The sequence below is a fragment of the Electrona antarctica genome, assembly GCF_951216825.1.
Source record: "Electrona antarctica genome assembly, chromosome: 5".
NCBI classification, from domain to species: domain Eukaryota; kingdom Metazoa; phylum Chordata; class Actinopteri; order Myctophiformes; family Myctophidae; genus Electrona; species Electrona antarctica.
The window spans coordinates 20066810-20090797 of NC_136810.1; the positions used below are offsets into that span (position 1 = coordinate 20066810).

Here is a 23988-nt window from a genome sequence, read left to right on the forward strand (position 1 = left end):
CCGCTATTCAGTCTATTCAGCCACACTCAACACTTGCACCAAAAGCAGAAGAACCCAATATCCAGAGTTGGCTCCATAGTCTCTCGAAACTGACGGATGCCAATGATCATTGCTATAAAGAGTATTTGTTTAGTTAAATAGCTATATTGTGAGAGTACATAATGCTACTTGTGTTTGTTCAGTAACACGGCTCCGTCCGTCTCTTTAAGTAAACAAAAAATGCATTTAAGGTCGGCATACCAATTTTATCAAATCAGGATGTGGGTGATGAGCGGGTGTCTATGCAAACACAATTGGCTCGTGTTGTGGGGAGGGAATCTTGGTGGGGGAGGGTGATCTTTGTCACTCACTGCATGTATTCCTATGGGCTGCGGCGGCACCTGTAATGTCAGCAGGGAGTGTTGGGCGGGAGGAGGAGTAGGACGAAGGCCCTACGTCATCCCCGTGAGGGCTCCTCACTGGCAGGTGAGTCAGTAAGATCCAACAGTAGTGATAACACAGAAATGTGTGTGGGGAGGAATTAATCGGCATAACGACTTTGGCGGGAACCCGTTTTGGTGTTTTAGGCATTATGACTTTAGCTATTGAAAGATAGCAGGTCTGATATTTTTTTTAAATCGTGAAAATGTGCCTCAAATCTTTGAATATATATTATTACAGAGTGAACATTTTAACTCAAATCTTTACTTCTGGGGAGGTCCCTGGAACAATATATTTTCAGATGGGGGGGGGCGGAGGCATATCATCATACTATAATTCAGTCAATGTCTGAATGTCTGTCTGTCTGTCTGTCAGAAACACCGCCGTATCTCCTCACTGCCTGCACCAATCACTCCCACTTTTAACTTAACGAAGCCCTTTTTTGATTTTACACATGAATGATTAATAATTAATTTATTAGTGAATTAAAAATGAGAAAACGCACCCAGGGCGCAGTACCCCCTGCGGCCAAAGCCCCCCCCCCCCCCCCCCCCCCCCCCCCCACCCCAGTTCAGAAAACTGTCAGGATTTTGACATCAGGTCTAAATGGGTTAAGAAAATCTATGTTTAATTAAGAGATGGAGAGACAGGGTGAACCCTGCTGAAAAACCACTTTATAGCAATGATTACGATCACACTATAGATAGAGCTATGTAACACTGTGACCGAACAACCACTCTATAGCAATGACTACTATGAGCTATGTAACACTGTGACCGAACAACCACTCTATAGCAATGACTACTATGAGCTATGTAACACTGTGACCGAACAACCACTCTATAGCAATGACTACTATGAGCTATGTAACACTGTGACCGAACAACCACTCTATAGCAATGACTACCTATGAGCTATGTAACACTGTGACCGAACAACCACTCTATAGCAATGACTACTATTGGAATGGGGACTCATGGGATCAAGGGGTTAGGATGTGATTGGTCCGGGGAGCTTTCCACGATTTCTGGTTTAAAGCAACACCAACTTCGCACAACACATACACCCAAAACACAACTACTGTACACACCGTTAATTGACAGCAGTTGTGAGTAGAAGCGTTGACTGAAACCAATCAACAACATGCAGAAATGTGTTGCAACAGGAATTTGGAGAGAAGTTGTGCAACAGTCAAGAGATGAAGAGTTGAGCGGGCCTCGTGTTCCGGCAGGTTGAACCCGACATCATTTTAAACTGCAGTTATAATGAAATATAATAAGACCAAGTTCAACAGTGAAATGGGTCCAAACACGATGATACAATGAGCTGTGTGTGTGTGTGTGTGTGTGTGTGTGTGTGTGTGTGTGTGTGTGTGTGTGTGTGTGTGTGTGTGTGTGTGTGTGTGTGTGTGTGTGTGTGTGTGTGTGTGCGTGCGTGCTGTGCGTGCAGACACTGAATTAAAATACTGAACCGAGTTTAAGACTTTCTAAAGGCATATAATTTACAGTGGTGTCATAGAAATGTAACAAAATAATAATACAAAAACATGCTAATCAAAATGAAAAACGGTAATTAATCCAATCTCACTGGAACCCCTAATGTCTCTAATTCCGTGGCAAACGTTGTGCTGACCGTCAATCTACAGTAGATCACATGAAATGGTCTTTAAGTTTGGGTGGAGAGCTCAGACCCAGCCTCTTCTTAATTGTAGGGCTGCATGATTATGAAATTATGACCGATATCCGATCTCCGATTATTTGCAGGATCATGGGTGCACAATTATGAAATTATGACGGATATCCGATCTCCGATTATTTGCAGGATCATATCTGCCGATACCAATTCTGACCGATTCCGAAATTATACAGAGGACAAACAAACCATCGGAAAATGTTTCGCCGGATTTTCGTGGTTGAAAGCTGCAAATACTTCGGTGTATGCTCTAAAGGTAATAAAACTATCTCGGCAGCGTAGAATATTGGATTAAATAGCGGGGAATGCTGGTTATGCAGTAGAACTGTTAACACCTTGAGGGCCCGGACCTATTTAATCCATTAATAAAATGTGCCCATCATTTATAGCGCCCGGACCACTTTTACCGGCGCACCGGAAGTTGTTGTGAATGTCTGTGTAGCAGCTAACAATAGCCACACCACTCTAGAGTCGATCGACAACAACAGGAGGTAAGAATAAATCTATCGCGACTAGCGACTGGACCGCGGAGCGCCGTCTAACACGATCTTTTTTCATAATTAGACGGGATGATTTAGATCGAGAGTTATGAACGTTTTAAGATTTTCGTTTTCGTCCGCTAAACAGGCAGGGAACATTTTCGATGACGTGTCACTGTTGTGCAACACCGAGGATTGGGCAACAAGCGCTCCTAGGCTGTGGAGCGATGCGATCGGTTTTGATATCATTAATCTCCGTCCCATTTATCAATCTCCGTCTGGGGCACTTGACCATGAACTTGAACTTGACGGTGATCTCCGTCTGGGGCCTCTAAACTGTTAACACATGGTGAAAACACCAAAATACAGTGAGTTCAGTGTTTCTGCAGGTAAACACCACCACACTACTCCAGTGGCTAATTGAAATGTATGTATTTGTGTGCAAATAAATACATGCAAGGCAAACAAGTTGCATAATGTGCCTTTAAATCTTCTTTAAAGACCATGATCTTTGGTGTGAGTAAAACATGAGTGACGGACGGCCTGTCAACAGTACACATCTTTGTGACTCTTGTGACAACAGACTAACATTCTTCAAGGCCGCCTTGCCACAGAGACTGAAACTGAAATACTCCTTTTTTTGTTTTACAAACACAAAGCCAGTCCCTCTGGCTGTTTAGAGAAGTTGTGTACATAAGGACGACATTTCCTCAGGTGTCAGATATGTGGATAAGCGTGGACAAACGGAAACATGATGTCACTGTAAGGCGACAAACCGCAGACAGACAGACAGACACGTCACAGGCAGACAGACAAAACCAGACAGACAGATAAGGCTGGCTGTCACCATTGTGAAATTGTAATCTGCAATGAATTGTCGCTCGCATATAATTCGGATTAAAGATTTAATTTAATTTTCTACATTGGAACGTCATGAGTGAAAATTACTTGCACATTTCTGTTTGGCTTTAGGCTTCATAAACAAAAGGTGCACAGGGCAGATATGACAAGGAACTTTCATACTTGAATAACTTAGTACTTGGAACGGTGTGAAATAGCCGATCTACAAGCTCAAAGCGCGTCACGCCGTGGCGCGTTTTGAGCTTGTAGATCTGCCATTTCCACCGTTTCGGAAAATGTTTGAAAATATATGGACATTTTTCAACGTGGCAATTTATGACGATTATGCAACGGAAATAATTGTGATTATTATCACGTAATTATGTAATAACTGTGACAAGCCTACAGACAAACAGACAGCCAGCCAGACATACAGTAACAGCCAGACAGAGTGACACAGCATTACGGCACTGCTCAAAAATGTCCCAGGGATAAAGACAGCCGACTTACTGTTCACTGAGGACAAAGATGCAGTTGTCCTGCGACGGACACCCCGAGACAGGATGGTTGCAGCTCACCTTGCGCTCATTGTGACTGCAGAGAAGATAGAGAGAAACAGGCGGTATACAATGTTAGAGACCAACACTGCAGTGAATATAGATAAGAGCTGCCTGTTACTGCAATGGAGATCCATCTGGCAATGAATGAACGAACATACTGGTGTACAGACACCAACACACATGCTTTTATCACTATACTTGTGAGGACATCGTAACATTTTAAGACTGTGATTTCATGAAAGCTAAAACTAAAAGAAGGTGTATGCCATTTGAACCATAAGGCGAGAAATAAATAGTCACTCTGTGACGCATTGTGGGCTTGTAAATCGGCTATTTTTTAGCGAAAATCAGGCATAACTCCATCTCTACTCCTTAAAAAGTACTTCTAAATGTCAAATGCTATCAATCCCAAAGCACAGCCTACAGATACACACTTATTACATGGACATGACAACAACATTGTTAACCCTTCATATCATGATGTTGAGGCAGAACAGAACTTAAATGTTAACACTTGAGATGCCCAGGACGTGTCCACACGTCTTTATAACTATACACCCGTAGGAGACCCATGCAGGGCGTGTGGACACGTCTTTAGGTCCTTTTTTTAATTATATAAAACGCGATCGCTAAAATCCATATTTTGACAGCGGCCATTGCTAGGCAGCACCGTCCTTACATGGTTTACGGGCCAACAATCTTCCTTATTTACTCTGTATGTGGTTTTGATCAGAACGGCGATGTTCTGACCTAATTTCTGGCTTCATCATGCATCTCATTTGGAATATTAACCCATTCTGGACGGGAACCCCTTTTTTGGTGTTTTAAGCATTAATTATGTCATACTTTAGCTATTGAAAAATAGCAGATCTACAAGCTCATATCGTGGCACCGAGTGTCGCGCTATGAGCTTGTAGGTCTGCTATTTTTGAGTGATGCAACCACTCCAAGGAACAGCAATGTCCGTGTTAACCTATGTTTGTGTGTGACTCATGTGTGACTATGAGTACCAGTAGGGGCGCTGTTGTGCCAGAAACAGAGAGAGAGATAGTGCTGCACTGTTGCCTGCTAATGAGAGAGAGAGAGGGGGGAGAGGAGTTGCACCACTCAGTTCACATGGGTGTGATTTTTTTCTAAATCGTGAAAATGTGGCGCAAATCTTTGAATAATATATTCTTTCAGAGCGTTTTTAACTCAGCTCTTTGCTTCTGGGGGAGGTCCCTGGAACAACATATTTTCAGATGGGGGTCAAATACAGATAATTCTAGGGGACCTTGACATGAAAAAGATTGAGCACCACTGACATTGAAACATGAGGTTTTTCAAAAGACGTCCTCAGGTCTAAATGGGTTAATGCTTCTAAAGAGAGATCAGACTTTTTAGCGTGAGGTAGTAATGAAAGATTTCACCTTCCAATTTTGGGGGGAAATGGAAGCTTTTCAGAGTAAAATCTGCCTCATCTGCTTGGCACCCTAGCGCCTTTATTCTGGAACAACTCTGGCAGGCATCATAAGTGTTAAATATGCAATCTCAAGAGTTATGGTGATCCTTGAAATGAAAACGTTTGAGAACCACCGCTATTGTAATTGTATAGCAGACGTGTTTAGTCCACATACTAACTCCTGGTATCCCTCGCCTTCGGCTGTTCAAATGGACCCAGAGACACCAGAACCAAGCAGCTACAGTCCAGTCAAACCGTATGCCACACACACACACACACACACACACACACACACACACACACACACACACACACACACACACACACACACACACACACACACACACACACACACACACACACACACACACACACACACACACACACACACACACACACACACACACACACACACACACACTGCCACCCAGACAGCGGTGCCAATTACAGCCACCCACACTAACATGATTAGAGCCCCATGATTAGAGAGAGAGAGAGAGAGAGAGAGAGAGAGAGAGAGAGAGACCACACACTGCAGGGTCAGAGAGGTTGCTGATGTAGGAACAGTGGTAGAAGTACAGTATACCAATACTTGACCACAACAATGTAGTACTGTACAAGTCCTGTGTGTGTACTGGTATACTGGTAGCGGTCGGAGAGGTTGCCAGAACCTCCGGGGGCACCGTACCGCCGAGGTGCCCTTGAGCAATGGTAGCACAGTGGAGGGAGACACCCTTTCCACACGAGCTCCGGGTATTTAAAAAAAGAGCAGACCTACAAGTTCATAGCGTGGCACTCGGTGTCGCGCTATGAGCTTGTAGATCTGCTATTGTTCAACAGCTAACGCATAACATAATGCTTAAAACACTAAAAGGGGTTACCGCCCAAGATCTACTTTCATAGTGGGGGGGTTCAATTTTCATGATAGGAACTTTTTTTCTTCTTAAATTAACAACTTGAACCACAGCATCTCTATATTCTGGGGGGGAAGCAAAAATGTTTGGGGTAGGGGGGAAAAAAGAGCACCCTACGTTTTACAAGTATAGAGGATTTCAGTTGTTAACTGCCTGAAAATGCACATGAATGTATCCAACACAACACTACACAATAGCAGCACAATTCTATGCAATATGATAGCAGGGGGTCCCTGCTTCATCTTTCTCTCTCAGCTAGGGAGTCCTTGGCCCTGAAAAGACATTGAAGACCCCTGGCCTAAAGTCTAAAGTGGTTTAATAATCTTAGAATGTGTATAGTACTAGTTTGTAGTTGTTTTGAAGTTGTAGTAGATTTAAAAGGAACATAAAAATGAAAAGATAAACGCTCAAAAGCTTCTATATACTGCCTTTTGGTGCAGCTCTCCAAACTGTGACAAGACATCAGAGAGCAGAGCGGAGCAGCAGAGTAGTGCCAACCCCCAAAATAACAGCAGAGCCTTTTAAAACAGGGTGCTGGCTGGGTTAAAACAGCCTGTTATTGGAAAGAGCAAATAAGGAACGCTGAAAACACCGGCTTGAGTTTCAGTTTAGCCTGGCCAGCAGCCCTGCCCTACTCTGTAATTACTGGAGAGAGAGAGAGAGACACACACACACTTGGCAGTGCAGCAGACGTGTGGTCTTAGGGGCAGACTAACGGCACCAATTCTATTTGTCACACACACACACACACACACACACACACACACACACACACACACACACACACACACACACACACACACACACACACACACACACACACACACACACACACACACACACACACACACACACACACACACACACACACACACACACACACACACACACACACACACACCATGTAGGATGGCCTACACAGATGTGCACATCAGTGGAATGCATGTAGGCTAGCTTCCATTGATGCACGTGCACATCAATGCTTTTAATGGCGATGTGCACGTAGGCATACATCAGTGCATGTGGGCTGGCTTCCGTTGATGTGCACGCATAGGCATACGTGCACATCAGTGTTTTTAATGGTGATGGCCATAGTTTCCTTCGATGTGCATGTATAGGCCTACATCATGGATGAATGGAAGGAGGTCTGGTGGAAACCTCATGTCCAAAATCTGTTAAGTATCAAAAGTATCAGTATCATATACCAGTAAGACGCCTGAGGGCGAGAGGCGACCTAAAGGGTGAGGTCGCGTGCACGCATCCACCTCGTTGACAGCAGACTGCTGGCCGAGCGCTGGCGCTTTGGCATGGGGGGGTCAGACCAACATGGAATGAATTCTGTACCGGCCATATAAGGAGCATGTCTTGAGTTTACAGGGTTCGATGAGGTGAGGTCAGATCAACTATATGGAATGTCAGAACAGGTCAGCTCCATACAGTATTTGGAGATCTAAGGGTGGCAGCAGGGACATTCTCTGGAGTGTACAGGGTTTGATGAGGGCCCAGGTAGGGCTGGGCCTTAATTTTCGGGCCTGTTGAGAACTCTAGTTTTCGCCGGCTGCACTAATAACTTTGGGGCAGGCCCGTCTAGATTTTAAATGTACAGGTTTATAAGTCAAAAGGGAGACATCGAAGAGGAAGGATGGATGGGGAAGGATCAACACATGGAATGTCAGAAGTCGCAATAATCTTTAAGAGGTTTAAAATGATAGCAACGATATGTTGTCATTTTAATCCCTTAAACCTGCTATACTTAGATGATCAGGTTCCGGTATGTAATTAAAAAGGGTTTTATCATCCAGGATAATCTCACAAAGCCTGGTATTTTAACAGATCAGTGTTAATGCGCTGTACTGCAGCGCACGCACGCACGCATGCACGCATGCACGCATGCACACACGCACGCATGCACGCACACACACACCAGTGTTGTTCTCGTCAGCGAAAACGAAAACGAAAACGAAATGTGTTCGTCAACGCCAATTTTTCCCCAGACGAAAACTAGACTAGACTAGACAAAAAACACGTGTATAAACAATAACTGGGACTAAATGATTATGCAATGTCGTTGACTAATAAAGACTAGACGAAAATGTAGTTCACAAAATAAAGACTCGGCTAAAATCTATGGTCATTTTAGTTCACGAACAAAGACGATACGAAATATATTATTATAATGATCGTATCACTTCCTCCTGTCTCTTTTTCTATGAAGCGCACGTTGTGCGTTCGGAAATGCTCGCCGGGACTGTCCGGGGGGACAGTCGCCTATCACTTTGTATTAGCATTGTGGTCAGTGTGCCTCTATCCGAACACACCCTTGCCCCAAACACTCACACGACACGCCTCCTTTTGATTTTGCAGCGGGCGCCGCACACTACACACTGAGGAGGAGGAGGATTCCTCATGCTTTATGGGCGATACTTTAAAAATCACACCCGTGTGAACTGAGTGGTGTAAGGTCTTATATAGCCTGTCTGACGTAATGAAATCATGTCTGACGTAATGAAATCACACCCGGGTGAACAGGGTGAACATAGCAACCATGCTTATTTTTTCTGCACTAACAAAGCCAGTTGTAATGAAATCACACCCGGGTGAACAGGGTGAACATAGCAACCATGCTCATTGTTTCTGCACTAACAAAGCCAGTTGTAGGAGTGGTTTACACCACTCAAAAATAAAACAGTAAAATTCTTTGCACGGGGATCGGGAGAAAGAGAAGAGAAGATATATGGAAACATTTCCGCTACATCGATGTGGAGAATAAAACAGAATGCTTGATTTTAACGGAAGGAGAGCAATGTGGCCAGAAGATAGGAGGAAAAAACACAACAACCCCGAAGAGACACATCGCCATTTACCACAAAGAACTCAAGGTAAAAAGTATGCTGCTGGTTGTTTACAAGTAGAATGTAACATTAAATCAACGTTGTGTTGTTGAGAGTACTGTCGGCTTAAAGGTGTAGTGAAACGGAAATGGTGGACATTTATTGTGAAGTTTCAAGTTGAAACACCGCTATGAAGTTTCTGAACCAATCAGAGCGTCGCATCCCTTCAGGGGATGGGATGGTAGCTAGGGGCCGTAGCTATGCTGCTGCTATGCTACGCAGGACAGCGTGTGGATGTTTGTTTACAAATCAGATAGTCGTCCAGCTTTACCTGTTTACTCTTATGTGGCTTATTTCTACCCTATAATGTTTTCAGATACATTTTTTAGCGTGATGATTAAGTTGAAACCGAGTAATACACTCCCTGGATGTTATCTTGAATGGGAATAAAAACGGAAGATGTTTGTAATCAGTAGCAGCTGTGCAGCCTGTGCTGGACGGATGCGGAGATATGGGGAATTAAACTGGTGAGCTTCATTTTTATTGGCTTTTATCGATGTGGGCCTCGACACGTCAGCACGCAGCACGTTTTCGTTTTCAGGAAGTAATAAAAAATATATTTTTATGGACGTTTGATATAAAAACACACAAAAATGAGAATTTTCTCGTTTTTTTGGCATCCATTGTTAGGTATGCCCATATGATGACCACGGATATGGTCTAAAAGTGTGAAAAACGTATTTTTCATTTCACTACACCTTTAATGTTACTACAATAAAACCTACCCTAACTCAGAACCATAAGACAGACAGAGTTACGCAAACTTCGTAACTGCTATTTGTCCCTATTTGAAGGCTTCAAATAGGGACAACCGGAAGTTTACGGAATGCATTGGAGTCTATGGGCTCGCGCGAGCACATGAACCACGTGACCGTGCTGTTTTCTGCCCCCTCAATATCGCAACTCTTCCCTAACTTACGCTAGCTTCTTAGCATATAGCGACCGTAGCCACTTGTTGAGAACTTTAGAGAAATGCGTGTGCTGTGAACTTGTGAAGTTGAATTAATTGAAGATACATTATACTGGTGAGACAACTATGGTTTCAGTTGGATTGCAAGTTTAGCCTATTTAAAGCAAACTATTATATTACCTTGTAAACAACCCAGTCAGTGTGCACAAAACTCATGGGAAACACATGCAAAAACAACTAAAAGTGTCTGCAGACTCTGCAATTATATATATGCATAAAGTAGGATAGTTTACATAGGCTATCTTTTTAGTATGATTTTGGATTGGAATGACATTGGCATTTTGTTTTTACAGATACTGTTTTAATTAAGTAAAATAATAATAATCAATGCTTTACTTTTTTTCTAGGCTTTCCACCTCGGAGGAAAGCCTGGTCTCTGTTCAAAAGGTGCCGTGTGAACCGGTCTGGAGCGGATGATATCGTTACGTCATGTTGTATTATTGTTTTGTAGTCATCAGGCAGGAACAATCAAACGGAACTTCCTTTTCCCTCAAACCTGAAGAATAACAATAAAAGCTCTCGTAGCCTGTAGCTTTTATTGGGAAAAATCGGTTTGAGGGAAAAGGAAGTTCCGGAAGATTGATGAATACAAAACAACACCACAACATGACGTAGCGATATCATCCGCTCCCGACCGGTTCATAAACTCGAAATGGAATGGTGCCCAGGCTAGTATACAGTAGTACATATGATCTAGAATCAGAGCAAAGTAAGGCAGCACAGGCAGCAGGCTCTCTCAGAATGACCCCTGTACAAAATGGAAACATTTGATACTGTGTCAAAAACTATTTTAATATTTAATTATATAATCCTACATGTGAATAAGGAATCCTTTGTCCTCAAAACCTCTCTGTTCTGTCCAGTCCTCCTCAGTGGGTTGAGCAATTGATCTGAATTTGCACACGGGCATTGAACATTAGCATAAATGCACAAAATTACGATGACGCTTTTCACTTTCCCAAAATGTAAGCCGTTTATTAGCGTGTTTATGCTAACACTGGATATTAGGAATTTGGGCTATGGGATAAATCATCGCCATGATTACAGCCCTACAAGCTATGGGATGCATGTGCAGTATAACTCGAGAGCCATGCTGCACAGAGAATGTGCAGAACTTAATGTAAACAAAATGGTTAACCCATTCTGGTGTTTTGAGCATTATGTTATACTTTAGCTATTGAAAAATAACAGATCTACAAGCTCGGCACTCGGTGCCGCGCTACAAGCTTGTAGGTCTGCTACTTTTGAAAAATCGTGAAAATGTAGTGCAAATCTTTGAATATATATATTCTTTCAGAGCCAACGTTTTTAACTCAAATCTTTGCGTGAACCACATTTGAGAACCACTGCTGTAAATTAAACTAGAGTTGTCCCCATACCCTTTGTTTTTTCCAGACAGAGTACGAGTATCGGCAGTCGCCGATACAGAGTACCGATAAGAGTACTTTTTATTTTTGTTGAGAAACCACTTATTTTACCCCCTTTTTCTCATATAGATGCAGATGGATCTCCGATCTACACTTGTCAGTTGTAGATCAGCGTTTTTTGGCGATTTACTGCAGTGTTGGGTCAGACTTGCTCCCGTTGCATTCGTTCAGCCTAGTGTCAATTGGATGTTTTTTGGTACTCGGGTCAAAGTATCGGGGCCGGTTCCGAGTACCGAATACTTGGAGGGCGATATCGGCCCAAGTAACCGATACCATTACCAGTACTATCGAAACAACTCTAAATGAAAGCCATCAATGCAACATAAAGCAGACCTGTAGTTGGAAATATGAATGCAGAAGAGCTGAACAGCTCTCAGAAGCAGCAGGATTCAGTCTCTCTGGTTGACGTCCATAAAAATAAAAAAAACTAACAGGCCTCCTGATGTTCACAAACGTCTTACAGATGTGGATTGACACGTGTGCTTGTAGATCAGTGTATTTTACAGGACACTGCATGAAACATCAAAGAGAGGAATCTCAACCAGTCAAACTGGATGAAGTGGTTTCAGAGGCCACTCAACATTCCTACTTGACGCACGCACAGTCGCACACACGCGCGCACAGTCACACACAAAGACACACAGAATGTCCTCAGTAGGGCTGTCACAATTATGACATATTCAACTAATCACAATTATTATAATTATTGCATAATTGTCACGATCATTTACATGTTGATTTGATATTTTTTTAACATATTTTTTCAAACAAAGCAGAAAAAAGGGCAATAGCATATATATATATATATATATATATATATATATATATATACACGCTATTGCGCCATTATATAATATATAATAATAATAGTATAATAATATATAATAATATATAGCCCATGAGTAACGCTCACGGGCACGTGTGAGAGAGCTCCACAGATCCCCCTCCATGGACTTGATGGAAAGTTGGAAACAAGCCCTTAGCCCTCATGGCTAGTTTGTGTTATCCTTATCCTTTTAGCATTATTGTATAACTGTTACCTCTGTATTATTTTTTTGCAAACTGTTAACACCTTAGAAGGCCGGAACTATTTAATCCATTTCATCCAGGGTGCCCATCATTTGTAGCGCACGGACCACTTTTACCGGCGCACCGGAAGCTGGTGTGCATGTCTGTGTAGCAGCTAACAATAGCCACACCACTCTAGAGTCGTTCGACAACAACGGGAGGTAATAATAAATCTATCGCGACTAGCGACTGGACCGCGGAAGGCCGTCAAACACAGGATCTTTTTTCAGAATTAGACGGGATGATTTAGATCGGGAGTTATGATTGTTTTAAGATTTTCGTTTTTCGTCAGCTAAACAGGCAGGGGAGATTTTCGATGACGTGTCACTTTTTGACACGTCATCGGATCGGGCAACAAGCGCTCCAAGGCTCTAGAGCGATGCGAACGGTTTTGTTTTCATTAATCTCCGTCCTGTTTATCAATCTCCGTGTTGGGCACTTGACCATGACCTTGAACTTGGACGGAGAACTCCGACTTGGACATCCAAGGTGTTAATAAAGTATTGAATCAGTCAAAAACCTCCATACGGGTTATACCCCACAAGTCCAAGGTTTTATTTCCAATTCAAAAATAGCAAAAAAGTAGCAGATGGACGAGCTCAAAACGTGTTGCTCCAGACCACGTTTGGAGCTTGTGGATCTGCTACACTTTTGATCATTTTGTGTGACGCTGTATTTCACAAGTGGGAGTATGCCGGACAGCACAGATATGCATATCAAATCGATAGCATGAAACCTCCATACACTTACTATAGGAACAGAACAATATGAAACCTCCATACACTTACTATAGGAACAGAACAATTATAATCGATAGCATGAAACCTCCATACACTTACTATAGGAACAGAACAATATGAAACCTCCATACACCTCCATAATAGTTCTGTTCCTATAGTCTATAGGAACAGAACAATTATAATAGATAGCATGAAACCTCCATACACTTACTATAGGAACAGAACAATTATAATAGATAGCATGAAACCTCCATACACTTACTATAGGAACAGAACTATTATAATAGATAGCATGAAACCTCCATACACTTACTATAGGAACAGAACAATTATAATAGATAGCATGAAACCTCCATACACTTACTATAGGAACAGAACAATTATAACAGTGGGAGAACTTCTACTCACTGCAAGGTTAAGAAGAGTTTTTTTTGTTTGTTTTTTGTAACAGCTTCCATTCATTGTCTGTAAATATTGTATTTGAAACTGAAGGATGATCAAATAAACTGAACTAAAGAAGAGCGTTCGACCAGAGACTGGCAGCTGTTATGACAATAACAGCTAATGGGGAAAGTGTTGGAGGTGGATTTCTATGGATACTTGTACTACCCATATATCATCATAACACCCCACACTCTCATGTCCATACAGCACTGCTAACCATGGAAGACAAGACAGCCAGACAGCGAGTTGCAGGTTCGACTCCCGTGTCTGACGCCCCTTTGCTGCGTGTCTCTCCCCCAGTTTCCTGTCTCGCTCTAATGTACCGGTGATACTATCAATAAAGGCAGAAAAGCCCCAAAAATATATATTAATATATAATATATAAGCTTTATAAGGGTGACGAGCTACGGTTCAAGAGTTAAACCAACACTGGGCTGTTATAGTGACACCATGAGGCCGATGGAGCTTCTTCTTTGGCCTCCTGGGAGCGTGCCTGTGCGTGTAAAGTGTTACGCCGATTAGCCCAGCACGGTCTGAGTCTCTGAGATGAGCTGCCCAGACCCACACACAAATGCACTAAGCTAGGGCCGCCCATAAAAATTAAAATAAATAATTGTCCCGTCACGCATTAAAAACAAAATCACATAAAACTATAATATTACACATGAATAAAGGACCGCGTAGCAACGGCCAGCGTGCTACTGTCCTGCCGCCTCCTCCCAGATTGCACTGCTGCAGCTATAGTCAGCACTTTGCCATGTACCGTCTGCGTTGGTTGGAAAAACCTTGCATGTCCCAAGAAGAACATACAAGTTGCCATGGTGATACAATGTTTCTTACCGTTCTTATACCCATTTAGACCTGACACTAGATTCTACAAAATGTCTTCTAAATCCTGACAGTTTTCTGAAAATCCTATGTTTTTATGTCAGTGGTGCTCAACCTTTTTCAGGCCAAGGACCCTCAGAATTATATGTAATTGGCCGCCGACCCCCATCTGAAAATATGTAGTTCCAGGGCCCGCCCCCAGAAGAACAGTTTTGAGTTAAAAACGTTCGCTCTGAAAGAATATATATTCAAAGATTTGCGCCACATTTTCACGATTAAAATAAAATAGCAGATCTACAAGCTCATAGTGCGGCACTGAGTGCCGCGCTATGAGCTTGTAGATCTGCTATTTTTCAATAGCTAAAGTATAACATAATGCTTAAAACACCAAAATGGGTTAAATTTCTTTCTTTTTTTAATTGGAAAATAAATTCCTAGAAAAGCTCCACTCTCCATAAAAGCTGACGCATGTTTTGAATTGTCCCTCCTCATCGCTTCACAGAATATGGGAAGATACTCTAGAGTTTTTTAATATGCAACGCTCCACGTTATAATTCAGATGATTAAAGAAATAGTGTGCTGTGCACTTTCCAAACCTGGAGATACCGACTACAGAATGCATTCATGGCACCTGTTTGTCCCCGTTGTGTTGCCGTAGCTGACTCAGCAGTCCCCTTTCTATTCTGCTGATCAGACGGCTTGCATGAAACGCACTGAAGACCAGAGGTGGAAAGTAACACATTTACTACATTTACTCCTACTGTACCTACTGTAAGGGAACCCCTTTTGGTGTTTTAAGCATTATGTCATACTTTAGCTATTGAAAAATAGCAGATCTAAAAAAATAGCGGCACCGAGTGCCACGCTATGAGCTTGTAGATCTGCTATTTTCTTTTCTTTTTTTAATCGTGAAAATGTTCTACCAGAGGTGGTGGAACGGTGGACCCTACGATTGTCATTAGGAGTGAACGGGAGGGACAGGACCAACAATGACTACATTCGAGGATCAGCCCAGGTTAGAAGGTTTGGGGGATAAACTGTAGGCGAGGTGGAGATGGTGTGGACGTGTGCAGAGAAGGGATGAGGATGGATGAATAGGACAGAGAGCGACACACAGACGGGTTGAGATTGTTTAGATGGTGCAGAGGAAGGGATTAGGGGTACATTGTGGAGAAGGATGCCGAATATGGAGCTAGAGCCAGGTAAGATGAGAAGAAGAAGAAGGCCAAAGGTTTATGGATCATTGCACAAAAATAAAAAATAAAACATCTTGAACACAACCAGTGTTGTTTTAGTGTTGTTTTTGTCGACTAAAACTAGGACAAAAAATGCTTGTCGACTACCTTTTTTTAACTGACGATAACTAAATGGAAACTAAATGAAAACTACCGGTAGGCTATGATGACTAAAACTAAGACTAAATGTATTGACAATTTCGTCAACAGCTAAAAACTAGACATGATGCTAGGAAGGGGACTAGCGGACAAGAGATCCAGTATAAGTCATCTTACACTTGGTTGCATGCTGAAACTAGCAGATCTACAAGCTCACAACGCGTCGCACTTACGACGGCATCAAGGCACCGCCAAAACACAAAATCTCATGACATAAGGTCGACTAAAACTAGACTAATTCCAGGTGACTAAAATGTGACTAAAACCAAATGAAAACTATTCAAGAGACTATGGGCAGTATTATGCGTGTCTTAAGTACCAGGTCTTATTACTTAACTTAAGACCTGGAGTCGTGATCAATGCCATTTGGCTATTCTGAGTGTCCAAACAGCATTGACCACGCCTCCAGGTCTTAAGTTAAGTCATAAGACCTGGTACTTAAGACACGCATAATACTGCCCTAAATGACTAAAAACTAAAATCAAAATTTGCTGCCAAAAAACAACACAACCTCAACACAACACAACACAACCTCAGAATTACGTTATCGAGGACCGTGTGTTTGGCATCAACACACATTAAAAGGTCTTTATGAGTAGCCCTGGCTGACAACCACAAGTCAGAACTTACGAGGCAGGGTTACTCATAAAATATGTTTTAACGTGACTTGTGGTTATTGGGCAGGGCTACTTTTTCCATTTATTTTCCCATGGACCACCATAAATCTGAGAGTGTACACATGGAACCATTACAAACCTGTAAAGGTCCATTTGGTTCCATGTGTCCACTCTCAAGAGTTTCAGACCTGTAAGGGTCCATTTGGTTCAATGTGTTTACACTCTCAGAGTTAGATCTACAAGGGTCCATTTGGTTCAATGTGTAAACTCTCAGAGTTACAGACCTGCAAGGGTCAATTTGGTTCAATGTGTAGTGTACGCTCTCAAGAGTTACAGACCTGTAAGGGTCTATTTGGTTCCATGTGGAGTTACAGATCTGTAAGGGTCCATTTGGTTCCATGTGGAGTTACAGATCTGTAAGGGTCCATTTGGTTCCATTTTGTACACTCTCAGAGTTGCCAAGGGCCCCTAAGTAACCAACAAGGGTCCCTTTGAGAACCACTACAATAATATGTGTAAAATAAGTATGATTTAATTTACGTTCATGAAAAATTATAATGAAGACCCAAAAAAAAGTGATCCACGTCCAGGTGTGCTGTTGTTATCCGCTTGCTAAGAGCTGAAATATTTTCAACTGGGGCGTTTGGAAGAGTTTTGTGTTGGCGTTTTCAGCCTCTAACGTTCAGACCCAGAACCTTGAAAACTTAAGGAATTCAGCTGTGCTTTCATTTGTTCTTCCACAGCTCCTGTGTGCAGAGCTGGGTAGCCTTAGTATAAATAACTAGACACATTTAGACTATGACAGTGTGTGTGTGTGTGTGTGTGTGTGTGTGCATGTGCGCGCGCGCGCACGCGCACACACACACACACACACACACACACACACACACACACACACACACACACACACACACACACACACACACACACACACACACACACACACACACACACACACACACACACACAGTGGTGTCAGAGTTTCCTTCCAGGCTGGCTGCTTGTCCCGGCAATGCTGGTCAAACCGAAAACCACAAACCACGCGCGCGCGCGCGCGCGCACACACACACACACACACACACACACACACACACACACACACACACACACACACACACACAACTCAAACGAAATATTAAACCCAGTCTACCAATTTATGTACCCTGTGTTTAGTGTGTGTGTGTGTGTGTGTGTGTGTGTGTGTGTGTGTGTGTGTGTGTGTGTGTGTGTGTGTGGTTTTCCAAAAGAAAAAAACTTCAACACTGAACTGAGCATTGAATCAAAGGGGCGGGGTCATAGCTGCAGTGGGTAGAGAAACAGATAAAATGACAATAATAAAAATGTATCTACAAATATACAGTGACAGAACTATACACTAATACTTAGGGCCTTAAAGGAGAATTCCTTACTAGAAGGCTTTCTTACCTTTATTTGTAGTTGTTACGTCCCCACCAAAGAGGTCCAGGTGTTGTTTTGTGCAGAAGTGCATTATTGGCTATTTCCCCTAATATAAGCCCTCAATGAATTTAATTGAATTGCATTGAATTGAATGGGGCATTGGGGTGTTGTGCTAATTTGCTCATTTCCATCGCTCAAGCAGCACACTTTACTTATTTTGATGGAAATTAGCGAATTAGCACAAAAACCCAACCCCCATTGAGGGCTTATATTTAAATAGCCAATAATGCACTTTTGCACAAAATAACACCTGGACCTCTTTGGTGGGGACGTAACAACTGTACAAATAAAGGTAAGAAAGCCTTCTAGCATGGCATTCTCCTTTAAGGTACAGTAGCATATCATAACTAGCAGCATTTTTGAAAATTGCCCAACAGTGACATCATCAGTAGAAGGTAAATTAGGTAATTTCAAACAAGAATGATTTACTTTGTAGTAATGCAAAAAAAACAATGACTTCTATTTCAGCATGCTACCTTTCCAGGAATAGAAAGCCTATTGTTTCTATAAGCTTGGATTCCACGTTGATGATGTCACTGGTAGGCAGGCTTCCTCCTGTGTGTGCCATCGTATATTTGGGCATTAGTGAGGACCAATTAGATGAAGATAAGGCTGGAGATGCATAAAGTGCAGTACTTGAGTAAATGTACTTAGTTATGGTACGGTTGCACCACTATTTGGCAGGGAGACTAAAAGCAGTATAAGGTCATGTTGACATGTTCAGTCAGTGAGGCGAAAAGAGATCGTTAAGACTACTGGGTCACTCACTGGTCTCTAGAATGTAATGCCACGCACGTGCACGAACGCACGCACACACACACTATATCTGCTGTTCTAAATTGTAAGAGTTTTCTGAGAAAAACGCATGTTGCTATGCTATAATGTGTGCATTAAGCGGAAGCCAGTTGTCCCATTTGTGACCCCATTTTTGAACCCTATAGCCCTAAAGTTGAAAGTTGCTTATCTAGAAGGTCATCATGTGCCTTGCTGTGGACATGTGACGAGCTTATACCTTATAGAGCAGCATTCGTTCTTTTTTTTGTTGAGTGGTGCAACCACTCCAAGGAACAGCAATGTCCCTATGTCCACGTACGTGTCCCTATGTTTAGAGTACCAGTAGGGGCAAAAGTGGCGCTGTTGTGCTAGAAACAGAGAGAGAGATAGTGTTGCACTGTTGCCTGCTAATTACAGACAGAGAGAGAGAGAGAGAGAGAGGTCTGCTAATTCCCCCACACAGTAACTCATCATTTATCGACCGTTTCGGGCGCGGGGCAGCTCGCCGGCACCCTGGGCGCGTTCCTGTGAGTCTGGAAGTTCCGTTGAGGCGGGGACCCACCAGGGACCCCCGCACGGAGTTGCACCACTCAGTTCACACAGGTGTGATTTTTTTAGGTATGCAACACTGGCATAAAACTAGGTATAAATTGTACTTAATCAAAAGCCTAACTCTTATTATGACCTCTCAATGCCTAATGCTGCTAAGTAACTCCAACCTGATCCAAACCTTTTCCTAAATGTAAACCCAATTCAAAAAAACGTTTCCGCCATAAATCAACCATGTCTCTTATGAACACCAGGAAAATTGTCCTTATGTCTGTTTTTTTTTCTTCTGGTCCTCACAATACAAGTATGCCTGTATGTTATGTGTGCATGGCACACAGCACAGACACACACACGCGAGCATGCAAACACACACACACACGCAATGCTGCAATTAGTGTTAAATTGACTGCGAATAACAGGCCAAGGTTTTTTATAGATCAGCTCCAATCCTTCGACCACCACAAGGACAAAAACACACTTCTGGCCTGGGAAGGAAAAAGTACTTAGTACTTCAGTAAAAAATAACACCACCACAATGGAGAGAAATATTCCAAAAGTACAAATCCTGCATTCAAAACATCACTTCACTTTTAAGTGCAAGCCCATTGGCATTACAAATCTGTCTCAATCATTCAAAATGAGCAGATCTACCAGACTCTGCGAGATCTACAAGCTCATGCGCGTTGAAAAGTCTTACTCAAGTAAAGTAAGAGTTACGTCAAAATGTTACTTGACTACAGTTCTGGAAAGAATTCTGGTGGAGAAAAAAAAACTGTGCTTGAGATTAACCTGTCATTTCCACATCCTCCATAACTAGCCATTAACAAGGAAACAGGAATAGGAAATGCACACACGCATACACACACAAATAGTTGGTATGGTGGAAACCATTCTTTCATATTATTATTTTCAAAACATTAAAAAAGTGAAAATAGCAGATATACAAGCTTGTAGATCTGCTATTTCCACTACTTTTGTGCCACACTCTTGTATGAAGTAGCACATTCATTAAAAATCACACCCGTGTGGAGGTCCCCGAGGAGGGGTCCCTGGAAGTTCCAGACCCACAGGGTGCCGGCCCGGTTCCGGCGAGCAGCCCTGCGTCCAAAATGGTTGAGAAATTACAGAGTTACCATGTGGGGGTCCCTCTACTGTACTGTACTCTGTACTGTCACACCCCAAATCTTCATATATACTGTGTGTGTGTGTGTGTGTGTGTGTGTGTGTGTGTGTGTGTGTGTGTGTGTGTGTGTGTGTGTGTGTGTGTGTGTGTGTGTGTGTGTGACACACACACACACACACACACACACACACACACACACACACACTGTGTGTGTGGGTGCACAACAGTGACACTTGGTTGTGAAAACGCTATTTTCGTGCTCGGACACAGCCAGCCAGCCAGGGACAGACCCAGGGACACACATAGCTGTCTGTAGGAGTGGTTGTACCACTCAAAAAACAGAAACAAGAAGTCAAAATGTGGAGATATGCATATTCTGACTGACATTACTCAAACTTCAAAGTGTTCATCAAACAAAGTGAGCCAGAAAGTCTAACCAACACAACAGTCTAAACAGTAGTTTTCACCCTGAAGGTATTGACATTACTGTGTTTGTATAAGAGTCACTTCAAATGAAAACATATCCGCAACACAACCTCCACTTAGGCCTGTCATAATTATTACATTATAGTCACAATGTTTGAATGTTGTGAAATGGTCGCAATGTTGTATTTTTAAATAATCGTCATAATCATTTCCATGTTGATTTTTTTCCCTGAAATTGACAAACATTACAAAATTGTGGAAATGGCCGAACTACAAGCTCAAAATGTGACCCATATAGAGAGCTTGTATATCTATTTCCACTAATCCATTAATGTTTGTGTTTAAGTAGGCTATACAATCACTAAATATGTAGTTAATTATTTATATTTGTCATATATGCCCTGTGTAACGATGCCTAAAGCCAAAACTAAATGTGATTTGTATTCATCCATTCACGTTATGTTCAGAAACAATTAAATTACATTAATAATGTGGCACTTAATCAAATCCTCAAGTAAAGTTTCATAAGTTAAACTCTAGAGGCTGCAACAGTGACTAAAACACCATATGAGGTTATTAATTTGTTTCCTGTTATGACATCTGATCTCATCCGACTGATCATGTATCATAAGTTCAGAACATATTCATGTTGACATCATGTGTGATCTCTCTCTCTCTCTCTCTCTCTCTCTCTCTCTCTCTCTCTCTCTCTCTCAAGCGTTCCAGTAAAACGCGCACGCGCGCGTGCACACCATGTGCTCCAGTGTATTGTTGACAGTCAGTCACACAGTAACGCCACCGTTACATTACTTCTACCTCATTACATTCATTCATGTTATGAAGCTTTAGAAGAATTAAAGCCTGTCGTTCGTTACGTTAGCCTGGAATCTGTCGCTTGCCGAAAAGAAGCTGGATCAACAAACTCGATCAGTCTGTAGATGCAGCTCTATTTTGTGGAAAAAGCGACACCCTTTGCCTAACAAGTAACAACTTGAATCAATGAACGATTTTTAAAGACTTATTCTCTGTACTTGGATGTTTTACACGAAAATGTGTTTGCCAAAGAATAACCGATCTAACAAGTTTATAACCAGTCTCTGTGAGCTTGTAGATCGGGTAATTTTGGGAGAAAGAGAAGCCAACCACTACAATAAGGACACACACACACACACACACACACACACACACACACACACACAATCCTGCAGCATGCTGCTACTTACAAATGGGACGCTTCCACGCAAAAAAAAAATCAGTGTCCAAAATCTCCCAAAAAGGAAAAATGTAAATGTCCCACAGTGTTCAAAAGAGCGAGTTCTTTTGATGAAATCACGATGGAAGTAAATGGTATAGTTTCTATTATCCAGATGTTTGTATGAATAATAATCCAGATGTGTTCTTCTCAGGGAAGGACGCAGCCAGCAGCACTCTGATGCTGTGTCTGTGTGAGAAACTGCTACGTCTGGATCTGCCTCTATTTCTACCCTGCGTCCCATAGGCCGGAGGGACGGGCCGCGACGTCATTGGTTCATTCGGACGCGACACACTATCAATCATTCCATAGCCCGGAGGGAGGGAGGGACACAGGCAGCAAATGTGGTTGATGAAGTAATAAATACATAAATCAATAAATAGATAAATAAATATATAAATAATAAATAAACAAACAAACAATCTGGTACATTTTCATAAAAACTATCTGTAGACCTCAAAGTTATCAGAGAGCTCAGGACCCTATAGGGGTCCTCTCCGCAGAGTTAAGTACTACAAGGGGGCCACCACATCTTTGTGTAGCCTATTTTTGTTTTACACTAACCACTTGAATCCTAGCATCCCTATTCTGAAGGGAACATTAGCCGAAAGTATGAGATCTACATGCCCACAACCATCGCCTAGCAAAGAGGTTTGGTGTAGAGGGGGAAACGTAATGAGGGTTTAAGTGGTTTCAAATTCTGAAAATAGGCCTACACATTAACATGAAACGAACATAATACAAAAGACAAGCATACAAAATTTAAATAAAATAAAAATAAAACATTGACACAACACTGATGACAGTGTGATGTCAAACAAATCTATGATATGAAGCCCATCTATGAAATCTATGAAAAAAGTATAATCTGCAACACATGTGCCATGCTTCATCTCTCCCTTTTATCACACTGTGCTGCTGTAACGCATCGGTTTCCCTTCGGGGATCATAAAGTATATCTCATCTCTCCGTCAGCTAAGGGCTTTTTGGCCTGAAAAACACCCCTGGGATGATAACGTCATTCCTGGACATGTCCTGACGCAGTAGCATGGTGCAATAAAAATCACACCGCTCTTCACCTGACAAACTGTGTGACAATTTACATGTAAAGGAGATGGGTCACACACACCAAGACTGTGGTTCAAAAGTTTATTTTAAACCAAGGACAAACGTACGTCATCACACTGATGAAGGCTGGATAGCCGAAACGTTTGTCCTTGGTTTAAAATAAACTTTTGAACCACAGTCTTGGTGTGTGCGACCCATCTCCTTTATTTTGATATGTTTTGAACGGGTGGCGCACCTATAGTCAGAGTGCGGTGGTCATATGAAGATTGAACAATTTACATGTACTAACTAACTAAAGTACTGTACTTGCAATTTTGAGGCATCTTTACTTTACATGGAGTATTTCCAATTTAAATTCAAGTCAATACTTCAACTCCAGTACATCAACAGACCAAAATTGTACCTTTGCTAGTTACTTAGTTAGTAGATGGTGATTATTTTGTACAAAAGATAGCCTACATTAACCTCTTCAAACTTATACTTTGGCCATAGGAGGCCTTTGCTATATGTTTCACCAGTTTCAATTGAAATGGGCCTCCACCCTCAGGGGGGCCTCCAAGCTTTGACTAACCGTCAGGTGTCAGTCAACCCCTGCCCTCTCTCTCTCTCTCGC

General features: G+C 42.2%; 1 protein-coding gene across 4 annotated transcripts in view; it reads right to left on the reverse strand.

Moving 5' to 3' along the window:
* Nucleotides 1–23988, reverse strand: part of LOC306923418 (pleckstrin homology domain-containing family A member 5-like) — a 123050-nt gene that overhangs the window by 51517 nt on the left and 47545 nt on the right. For 3 of the 4 annotated variants that reach the window (XM_079501500.1, XM_079501499.1, XM_079501502.1), the window contains one exon: nt 3942–4025. In XM_079501500.1, coding sequence (XP_079357626.1) covers nt 3942–4025 — 84 coding nt within the window. Of the gene's footprint in view, nt 1–3941; nt 4026–22278; nt 22412–23988 lie in introns of those variants that run through there. The other variant, XM_079501501.1, reaches the window with a different exon arrangement.